The sequence below is a fragment of the Chroicocephalus ridibundus genome, chromosome 18 (genome assembly GCF_963924245.1).
Source record: "Chroicocephalus ridibundus chromosome 18, bChrRid1.1, whole genome shotgun sequence".
NCBI lineage: Eukaryota > Metazoa > Chordata > Aves > Charadriiformes > Laridae > Chroicocephalus > Chroicocephalus ridibundus.
In genome coordinates this window covers 8,790,635-8,801,480 of record NC_086301.1, presented here as the reverse complement: position 1 = coordinate 8,801,480, position 10,846 = coordinate 8,790,635, and the positions used below count along the sequence as shown (strand labels likewise).

General features: G+C 52.3%; 1 protein-coding gene across 1 annotated transcript; it reads left to right on the top strand.

Moving 5' to 3' along the window:
* Positions 1–5,613: 5,613 nt before the first annotated feature.
* On the top strand, positions 5,614–6,552 carry LOC134524963 (olfactory receptor 14J1-like). The gene has a single exon (XM_063355311.1). It carries the CDS (start codon positions 5,638–5,640, stop codon positions 6,550–6,552), a length of 915 nt encoding a protein of 304 aa, XP_063211381.1. The 5' UTR covers positions 5,614–5,637.
* Positions 6,553–10,846: the final 4,294 nt, after the last annotated feature.

The window sequence follows — 10,846 nt, the reverse complement described above, 5'->3', positions numbered from 1 at the left end:
CACACGTGAAGAAAGTGAGCCATTAACAAGCAGCTCTGTTTGTCATCTTAAACTCTGACATATGAATAACGAGAATAGCGGTTTAGAACATGTCACAAAAGCATTCACATTAGCCAAGTGAAAAAAAAACCAACACAAATGTCTTGTTCAAGAGGACGCTTGAATTCCCAGAGACATGCAGTCTTAAGAGCGTGATCACTATTACTTTTACTTTTTTTCTTACTGCTCCTGCCTAGTGAGTTCTCCTAGAGCTGCCATTCAAAATCTGCAAGATAAAATTAGGGTTTATGTGAGGGAAAAGTGACCATGATTTCTTTCCTAATGTCCCCATTTCTGCATGCAAAGACGTGTAGAAAAATGAAAGATTTTTATTTCCTGAAATACCGTCAGATACTTGCATTTATCATGCACAAATTTTTAAGTGAAAGAAACCATTTATAGGCAGGTTGCCCATAAGCAGCATGTGCTCCTTGTATAAACACACTCCGCCACCCCCCGGCCCCAAACCTACAGCATATTCTTTCTAACGCCCAGATAACTCGGTGCTTCATGAGATCACACCTAGTGCATGGGCTGGACTGACTTTGGGCGTGGGAAACTGCTGGAGGACTCTTCGCACAGTGACTGTCTCACCAGCGGCATTTCTCCAAGCCGAACAAAACCTGCTCCTCTGAGCCCAGCCAAGCCACCCCGATGCCTGCAGCTGCTTTTGGCAGTGGCTGTGCCACCACGGTGCCTCAGCACTTCAGAGCATGCCGAAAGGGATTTACCATTGGCAGAAGCCACAATGCAGGAACACGCTCCTCACTCCATGGTGCCGCAGGAGACGGCGGTGACCTCTTTTCCTCTCTGTCATTTCCCTGGAAACCACCTGCGTGGGGTTCTCTGGACACTTCTCCCCAACTCATGTTCCTACCTGGGTATAAGTCAGTTAGTGAACAAGTCCAGGAGAGACGACAGCAATGCTAGTGCTACCTGTGCTCCTCCCCAGACACCCACCGCATCATTAACAACGTTAGAAACACTATCAGAATAACGGACATTTGCGTCATCAGCAGGCTCTGAGCAACTTCCAGAACATGACTTTCAAAACCCTCACCACATGCCTCATGGCTAAAGCTGTTAGAGCGGGTCAAGACATGGATCACCAAAAGTCATTGGAGGGCTGGAAGACGTCTCCTAGGAAGAACAGCTGAGAGAGTTGACGTTGTTGAGCCTGGAAACAAAAATGCTGCAAGGAGACCTTCTTGTGGCCTCTTCATCTATGAGGGAGGTTTATAAGACAGAGACAGAGAGGGTTTACCAGGGCCAGTAATGACAGGACAAGGGGCAATGGCTTTACGCTGAAAGACGGGAGATTTAGATTGGACATAGGGAAAAAATTTTTCACAGTGAGGTTGGTGAGACACTGGAAAAGGTTGCCCAGAGAAGTTGTGGATTCCCCATCCTTGGCGGTGTTCAGGGTCAGGTAGGGCGGGGCTTAAGCATCCTGATCAAGTCACAGATGTCCCTAAAAAACAGGCACAGGACTAGATGATCTTTAAAAGTCCCTTCAAACCCAAAATATTCTGGGATACTAGGAGAGCAGATGTGGCCTCATCAGTGCCAAGTCGAGGGGGACGATAAATCCCATTGTCTGGGTGGCCACGGTCCTTCTAACACCGCATCATATGCAGCTGGCCTTAATGGTGCTGAGCCTTTACCAGAGCCTCATATGGCATCCCTCAAAATGCCCAGGCCCCTCTCCTCAGACTCACTCCTCACCTGGTCCTCTCCCACTTTGCCCCTTCTCCTTGAAAAACTTGAGGAGGTTTCTGTTGGCCACGTCCCCAGGTGTCTCAAGGTCCCTGTGCACTGAAGCTCCAGCACGCCAGCATATAAATTGCATGTGCAGATGGCTCATGCTGAGTCGTGGTTCCTCTAACAAGACAACTTGAGTAGCTGTAGGACAGCAGAGGTAAGAAAAAGGGGTTACTAGTGTCATGGACGTCATGAGGAAGGTGGATAGTGCCACTGTAACCATCTCAGAAACACCAAGGGAAGGGCCAACAAGGAAACAGTGAAAAAGAGTTGGCTGTTTCTATGGGAGGAGATGAGGGTGATCCAAGAGAAGAACTTGGGAGTGGAAAAAGACTGTAAAAGGGAATGAAAGTTGAATAGAATCATAGAATTGTCTTGCTTGGAAGGGACCTTTCAGATCACCTAGTCCAACCATCAACGTACCTCTGACAAAAGCCGTCACTACACCATAGCTCTAAGCACTATGTCTGCCTGTCTTTTAAATACCTCCATGGATGGTGCCTCAACCACTTCCTGGGCAGTCTGTTCCAATGCTAGGTAACCCCTTCAGTGTAAAAATTTTTCCTAATGTCCTGCCTAAACCTCCCCGGCACAACTTGAGGCTGTTTCCTTTTGTCCTATTGCATCTCACTTGGTAGAAGAGACCGACCCCACATCCTTACAACCTCCTTTCCGGGAGTTTTAGAGAGTGAGAAGGTCTCCCCTCAGCCTACTTTTCTCCAGGCTTAACAATCCCAGCTCTCTCAGCCACTCCACATAAAGTTTATTCTCCAGATCCCTCACCAGCTCCGTTGCCCTTCCCTGGACCCACTCCAGCGCCGCATTACCTTTTTTGTGGTGAGGGGCCCAAAACAGGACGCAGTATTCGAAGTGGGGCCTCACCAGTGAGGCCTCACCACTACCAGAGTACAGGGGGACGATCACTTCCCTACTCCTGCTCACCACACTGTTCCCGATACAGGCCAGGATGCTGTTGGCCTTCTTGGCCACCTGGGCACACTGCTGGCTCATATTCAGCCGGCAGTCGACCAACACCCCCAGGTCCTTTCCTACAGGGCAGCTCTCCAGCCACTCCTCCCCAGGCTTGTAATGCTGCATGGGGTTGGTGTGACCCAAGTGCAGGACCCGGCACTTGGCCTTGTTGAACCTGAGACCACTGGCCTTGGTCCATCGATCCAGACTCTCCAGATCCCTCTGCAATGCATTCCTACCCTCAAGCAGGTTGACACTCCCAATTGACTTGGTGTCATCTGCAAACTTACTCAGGGTGCACTCGATCCAACAAATGACCAAATGGAGCTTGAGGCCAGGGGCAGCTGGAGAAATCCTGGGAATTGGCCAACAGAAATGTCTTGAGGTATTCCAAGGAGAAGTGTCCAGTCCTGCATCCCGGCGAAGAATAACCCCAAGGCAGCAGGACAGGCTGGGACCTGATGTGCTGAGCAGGGACCCTGCGGAGACGGGGCTGGGCACCCTGAGGGACGCCTCATGAGCCAGTGGTGCACGCTCACTGTGGACAAGGCCGGCTGTCTATGGGGCTGCAGGAGGAGGAGCGTGTGCCCCCCAGGCAACTTGAGTCACCTTCCCCTTTCACTCAGCACTGCTGTGGCCCAACACACACAGCTGTGTCCCAGTGTGCAGCTCCCCATTTTGGAGAAGTGGAGAGGACCAGGAGAGTGTCCAGAGGAGGTCTGCCACGATGGGCTTGAGGGCCCAGTGCACGTGTGCTTTGTGGAGAGGCTGAGGGACCTGGGCTTCTCTGGCCCAGTGGCAGGGAGGCTCTGGGCAGTATTGGAATAGCCTGAAACTGCTTGCAGGGTTATTTCAGAGACGATGGAGCTTTTCTTTGGTGGGAAACAGCAGGAGAAAGAAATAATGCAACAAAGGTCAGCTTGGGAGTTTGAGACTGGACACCAGGAGAAAGAAATGCCAAGGGCAGTGCTGTGCTGCAACAGATCACCCAGAGGGAGTCGGGATCAGCCCAAGGCGTTGTGTTTCAGGAACAGCCAAGGACGATGGAGAGAGGTCAGCAAAGGCAGTGAGATGCTGAGGGGAGAGCAAGACCCGGAAGCTAGGGGGATGTCTGCAGCCTGCAGGGGAAGAGGAGCAGATGTGGGACACCATAGCACAGTCAGTGGTGGAGACGATCAAGGGAGAGGGCAAGGCTGAAAGGCCCCAACAGTGCTTATGTCTTTCTCCTCTTGGCTGTGGCTGTTGTCTGTGCCACCAAGGCTACCAGAAGACACCTTATCCTTACAGCACTAGGGCCTTAGCTCCTCCTCTTCCCCACCCGGGAGCCGTCATTCTGTGTTTCTGCCCTTGGCGTTGCACGTCCTCCCATCACAATGCCCCAGGAAGTGCCCTGAGCTGTGGTTGTGGGGCAGGATCTCCCTTCCCAGGGGCTGGAGGCCAGGGCTTGGCCCTTTGCCTTCCTCTCACACATTCAGGAGTAGCCAGCATCAGACACCTCTCCATTGCCTTTGCCTACCTGCCCTCACTGCCTCCAGTTTTCCCTCAAACGAGCCCCCAGGAGCCTTTGGCAGTAATGGCCCTCAGTGGGACCCATTAACGCTCCAAGAAACTTTGCAGTTTGCATCTGACATTGACTTCTGGAGAGGTTTCATCAGCTTCCCCTGTGTCTGAGCTTCATGGGCTCAGCACCAAAACCACCAGAGAGGTCAATAAAATGCCTTGAGCTGGTCCTCTGCCACTAAACTGGTCCAGGCTTCCGGGATGGAGGAAAGTCATGGCATGGAGCTCCTCTGCCAAGCGTGAGAGGAGACGAGCAGGCGGAGAGAGGTTAAAGGCAGCTGGGAGTGGGAGGACTCTGAGAGCTCACAGAGAGAGAAACCTTCACAGCCCTTGACACGGTAAGTCTCTGGGTGCAGGGCAATGCCACTGCAGTTCCAGCAGGGATCTCCTAAAGCTCTCATAGCCCAAAACCTATGGGATCTCTCTCCTGTGTAGAGCAGGAGGACATGGATTTAGTATGAGACTAATGATGATGAGATATTTTGGTTGAGTTGTTGCTAAGTAGTGTGTATGTTAAGTCAAGGACTTATTCGGTTTCCCGTAGAAAGTGAGAGGGAGCACAGGCAGGACAAGCTGGGCCTAGGAATATTCCATACCACAGACGTCATGCTCAGTATAGAAATGGGGGTTGGCCGGGCGGCAGGAATCCGTGTTCGCTGCTCGGGATGGGCATCGGGTGGTAAGCAATTGTACTGCATCACTCCTGGTTTCCTATATTCTTTTACAATGATTGTCATTTTCTTTCCCGTTACTGGTCTATCAAACTGTCTGTATCTCAACCCATGAGATTTTTATTCCTTTTTCTCCCTCTTCTCCCTGTTCCTCTGCAGGGGGCCAGGGGGGAGCGAGTCAAAAGCTGCGTGGCCTTTCCCCCCCGACAATGCTTAGGAGTGAGCCGGCTCTGCTCATGTCACTGCAGCTTTAGGACAACCAGGAGCTTCCTTGAGGTTTTCCTGCAGGAATATGCTGAGCAGCTCCTCTGCGTTACAAGTGGATTACAGATGAGGTAACTAGTGAATGTCAGACGCTGTAACCCCTTTCCCAAGTCCCCGCTGCTGTGGAGCAGGGATGACTCCTTGGGAGCCCACAAGCAGAGCTCTGCTCCTCACGGCACACTTGGCCAGCAACAATGAGAGCTCCAACAAGGGCAATGCAGAAAGCTCCCGGAAGGAAGGACACAGGCAAAGAGTGTTTTCGGGGCTTGGGTTTGGAAGGGCAGGCAATGGGAAGAGATTTGCTCAGAGCTGTCCTGACTTGTGAGTGTGCTTTCCTCCTTTGGCAGTACCTCGGGAACAAAGGGATCCGATGTCCAACGGCAGCTCCATCACCCACTTCCTCCTGCTGGCATTCGCAGACACGCGGGAGCTGCAGCTCTTGCACTTCTGGCTCTTCCTGGCCATCTACCTGGCTGCCCTCCTGGGCAATGGCCTCATCATCACTGCCGTAGCCTGTGACCACCGCCTCCACACCCCCATGTACTTCTTCCTCCTCAACCTCGCCCTCCTCGACCTGGGCTGCATCTCCACCACTCTCCCCAAAGCCATGGCCAATTCCCTCTGGGACACCAGGGCCATCTCCTACTCAGGATGTGCTGCCCAGCTCTTTCTCTTTCTCACCTTGTTGGCAGCAGAGTTTTATCTTCTGACAGTCATGGCCTACGACCGCTACGTTGCCATCTGCAAACCCCTGCACTATGGGTCCCTCCTGGGCAGCAGAGCTTGTGTCCACATGGCAGCAGCTGCCTGGGGCAGTGGCTTTCTCAGTGCTCTCCTGCACACTGCCAATACATTTTCAATACCCCTCTGCCAAGGCAATGCCCTAGACCAGTTCTTCTGTGAAATCCCCCAGATCCTCAAGCTCTCCTGCTCAGACTCAGACTACCTCAGGGAAGTTGGGCTTATTCTATTCAGTGCCTGTTTATTCTTTGCGTGTTTTGTTTTCATTGTGGTGTCCTATGTGCAGATCTTCAGGGCTGTGCTGAGGATCCCCTCAGAGCAGGGACGACACAAAGCCTTTTCCACGTGCCTCCCTCACCTGGCCGTGGTCTCTCTGTTTCTCAGCACTGCCACATTTGCCTACCTGAAGCCCTCCTCCATCTCGTCCCCATCCCTCGATCTGGTGATGGCTGTTGTGTATTCGGTGGTGCCTCCGGCAGTGAACCCCCTCATCTACAGCATGAGGAACCGGGAGCTCAAGGATGCCCTGAGGACACTCATCTGATGGATCCTGAGGCAGTAATAATAATGGGCCTCCTGTTCTCTGTGTAGATCCAAAGGTTTATTCTAGGCCAGGTTTTTGCCTTTGTTTTTTCTCTGATAATCATTCTTTGAGGTAGTTGTTTGGGTTCATAGCACTTCTCTTGAGGATTTGTCCTGTTGTGTCTGATCCTTGAAGAACAATGTGTCACATGTTACCTCCCTAATAGCATATCTGCAATAAAAGGGTATCTCCTGAGGATGATGTCTGAAGACTGGGCTCTCCTTTAATAAAGTTGGGGCTAAGAACAAGCCCAAGGTATTGGACTTTCCAAGCATCTTTCCACCTTGTTTTCTCCTTGTCTTTGGGGGAATAATCTCGACGAATCACTGAGATTAGTGAGATACCAAGCACTTAGTTGAAGGCTCTCTTCGTGGTGTCCAAGATCAGTGGAAATAGTACATGAGTGACCAGTCCCATTCCTCAGGCTGTCACAGGTATGATGGCAGATATCAGTCCATGTAGAAAAGACAGGACGCTGGAGTGGTCAGGAAAAGAGAGGAACACCCCTTGTACGCTGGGGTGGGAAGTGAATGATTTCCAAGAGTTTAAGTCTCAGAGATTAGGTCCCTCCAGAACAAATAACTACAGCCAGGTACCCACAAGCCAGGACTCTGCAGGGCCGTGGGAGGCAGTGAAGATGTAGCGGGCAGAGGGAAGGGAGACTGGAGAGATGCAGGAGCTGCCTGAGGAGCCCCAGGGCCAGGACTCTCCTGCTGTCCTGGAGAGCAGGGCAGGCGGGGAGGCAGAGCGCGGCAAAGGCAGTTTGGGCTGGGGATCAGCTGCAGCTGAAGGCAGGAGAGCCAGAGAGTGAGTGGCCTCTGCTGGCCCTTGGGGCCAGCTCCAGCCCTGGGGTGATGGGGAGGCTGAGAGCCCTCTCTGCCCCCAGCAGCTGCGGTGCCCGTCAGAGGGGCTGGGGCTGTGGGGGGAGTGCCCAGAGCTCTGCAGTACCCTGTGGGGAGCACTGCTGTGGGGCCAGCCCAGACCAGGGGGCTCTTTTGGGCTGGGCTGGGGAGAGGGCAGGGTTGGTGGGAGAGAGCCAGAGAGGGTCTGGAGTGGTGTGGGAAGTGCCAAGGAGAGGAAAACCCCAATGTTAGTGGAGCTCTGCGACCATGCAGGGTGAAGACACTCCCTAGTGGGCATGTGGGGCAGAGCCAGGTCTCCTGGAGAAGGAAGCAAGTCATCAAAGGTGCAGGAGAGAGGAACTGGTCGGTGCCATGTTCCCTGGCTACCTGGAAGACACTGCCCCTTGGCATGGGGAGGGGAGCTGACAAGTGGGTGTCTGCTGGGGGTGGTGGCTCGGAGGGCGGCCATGGGGACTGTGCGGGTGTGGACCTCTCTCCACCTCATGAATGCACCCTGCTCTAGGTAGTGCCTGCACTGCAGGGCTGTGGGGCCGTGTTGGGCAGTGGGGCTTGGCCAGTGCTGACTCCTGGTGATGATGTCCTCTGATCACCACATGCCTGTCTGCTGACAGCTGCATTATGAATCCCTGATGAGGGACAGATCCGGCCTGCAGCTGGCAGCTGGGCCATGGATCAGTGGTTCTTGGCACACCTCCTTGCTCTCAGGCACAATCTTATGTGGCCACACTCCACCATTTTATTTGTGACTTTCATCTTCTCCATCTGCTGTATTTACTTCATCTCCATTGATCGTAAAGTTGAACCCTACCCCAGGTCATTGACAAGTGGAGCAGCACAGGAGTCTTTTCTGCATCCTCTGCAATTTATATCGTTTGCTTTTAGAAGGTAACCTGGAGGAAGCAACCCTGCTCGGGTCTGTTGATGACACGTAGTTGGGAGGACTATTCATAGAATCACGGAATCATAGAATCGTACAACGGTTTGGGTAGGAAGGGGTCTTAAAGATTATCTAGTTCCAAACCCCCTGCCCTGGGCAGGGACTCCTCCCACTAGACCAGGTGGCTCAAAGCCCCATCCAACCTGGCCTTGAACACTCCTAGCAATGGGGCATCCACAGCTTCACGGAGCAACCTTTTCCAGTGCCTCATCTCCCTCACTGTGAAACATTTCTTCCTTATATCCAATACAAATCTTCCCTCATTCAGTTTAAAACCATTGTCCCTTGTCCTGGCATTACTGTCCCTGGTAAAATGTCCCTCTCTCTTCCTTTTAAGCCTTCTTTAGGTATTGAAAGGCCACAGGAAGATTTCCTCTGAGCTTTTTGTTTCCAGGCTGAATAACCCCAGCTGTCAGCCTTTCTTCATAGGAGAGTTATTCCAGCCCTCAAGCTGTTTTTGTGATCCTTCTCTTGACCCTCTTTTAGGTCCATGTCTTTCTTGTGCTGCTGAAGAACTGGACATCATCTTCCAGGTGAAGTAGCATGGGATCACCGTAGAGAGGGAGAATCCCCTTCCTCTACGCTTCTTTTGATGCAGCCCAGGGTATGATTGGCTTTTCAAGCACACATTGCCAGCTCATGTCCATTTTCTCACCCACCAGTATCCCCAAGTCCTTCTTCACAGGGCTGCTCTCAATCCATTCATCCCCCAGTCTGTCTTGATACTGGGGATTGGTGCAGAACATTGCACTTGGCCTTGATGAAATTCCAGAGGTTCACATGTGTCCCGTTTACCACTTACTAAAAACCCTGAAGGTTTCCTCCCCAAGGTTTAGATTCTTGACTCTACTTTTCACCTGGCATATATCCTTTCAGGTCATGAATTCCACCAGGCCATGAACACTGCAGCCCAGGCTGCCACCAGTTTTGGTCTCTTCAATACATTTCTCAGTTTTTGAGCAACAGGACTAGTAATGCTTCTCCTCTGGTATTTCTGTCACCTGGATTAGGAAGATATCCTAATCCTGCTTGCAGGTTCCTGTGGGGCTTTTCCAGCAGATGTCAGGGGCATTGAAATCCCCCAGCCAGATCCAGGCCTGGGAGAGTGATGCTTCCTGCAGCTGAAGTTAAAACCCTTCATCAACAGGCTCCTCTTGACCAGGCAGCCTGTTGTAGACACCAGCCACGAGGATTCCTTTGTTGGCTTGGTCTCTGGTTTTCACTTGGGAACTCTTGATTTGTGCATTGCTGTCTTTCAGGGAGAGATCTGTGTGATTTATCCATTGCGTTTAGCTGGAGGGCAATCCCTCCCACATTTCTTTTCTTTTGGGTGCCTCCTGAACAGTTTATAGCCATCAGTTGTAGTGCTCCAGTCATGTGATTCATCCCACCCTGTTTCAGTGACAGTGATTAGCCTGGAGCTTTCCAGCTGCCCAGCGGCTTTCAGCTCCTCCTGTTTGTTCCCCGTGCTGTGTGCATTGGGACACAGACACTTCAGTTGAACCGTCGACTGTCTCACCATTTGGGCAGAATCTTTTGAAGGGTTGGGGGGCATTCTTCACTCATGCGCTGGGTTTGCTCATCCACCCTGTTGCATTTCATGGCTTTGACCCTCCCCGCCAAGTTTGTATGGACCAAGCACGTTTCACGAAGTCAGCCAATCTGCCAGCAAAGCTTCTCCTTCCTCTTCTAGATAGGGGGATCCCATCTCTCCCCAATAATCTGTGTGCATCAAGAAGGACCGGTGATCATAATGTGTTCCCATGTGGGGTTTCCTCTTCTGGAGGACTGGGGAGGAAATGGAGAGTGTCCAGAGGATGTCTGCAAAGCACGTGGCCTGTGTGGAGAGGCCGAGGGACGTGGACCTCTCTAGTTCACGACAGTAAGAGAGTAGCCTGAAAGTAGCAGTTTCAGGTGGTTTCCAGGTGGTTTCAGAGATGACAGAGCTTTCCTTGGTATTTGGAAACCACCTGAGAAAGGAAAACCATCGCAAAGTGCCGCTTGGGAAGTCGAGATTGACCATAAGGAGAAGGAAATGTCCCTTGAAGGGCAGTGCTGTGGTAGAACAGGTCACCCTGAGGAGCCTGGATCAGCGCAATGCCGGGTGTTTCAAGGCAAGAGCAGGGAAGAAGAAGAGCTACCAGTAAAGGCAGAGAGATGTCACGGTGGGAACAAGGTGGAGAAGTAGGTTGGAAATGGCGGCAGGTGTAGGACAGCGTAGGGCAGCCTGCGATGGACACAGGCAAGGGCAGTGGCAGGGCAGGAAGGCCCCAGCAGAAGTGAGGTCTTTGTCCCCTTAGCCGTACCAGTTGTCACAGCCACCAAAGCCTGAAAGGAGACACATCAATCTCATGGAACTGGGCCATTGGTACTTCTTTGCACCCCCGCAGGGCGGCTGGGAGGTGTGGTACTACACTCTGCATCGCACACCCCACATGACACTGCCCCAGGAAGA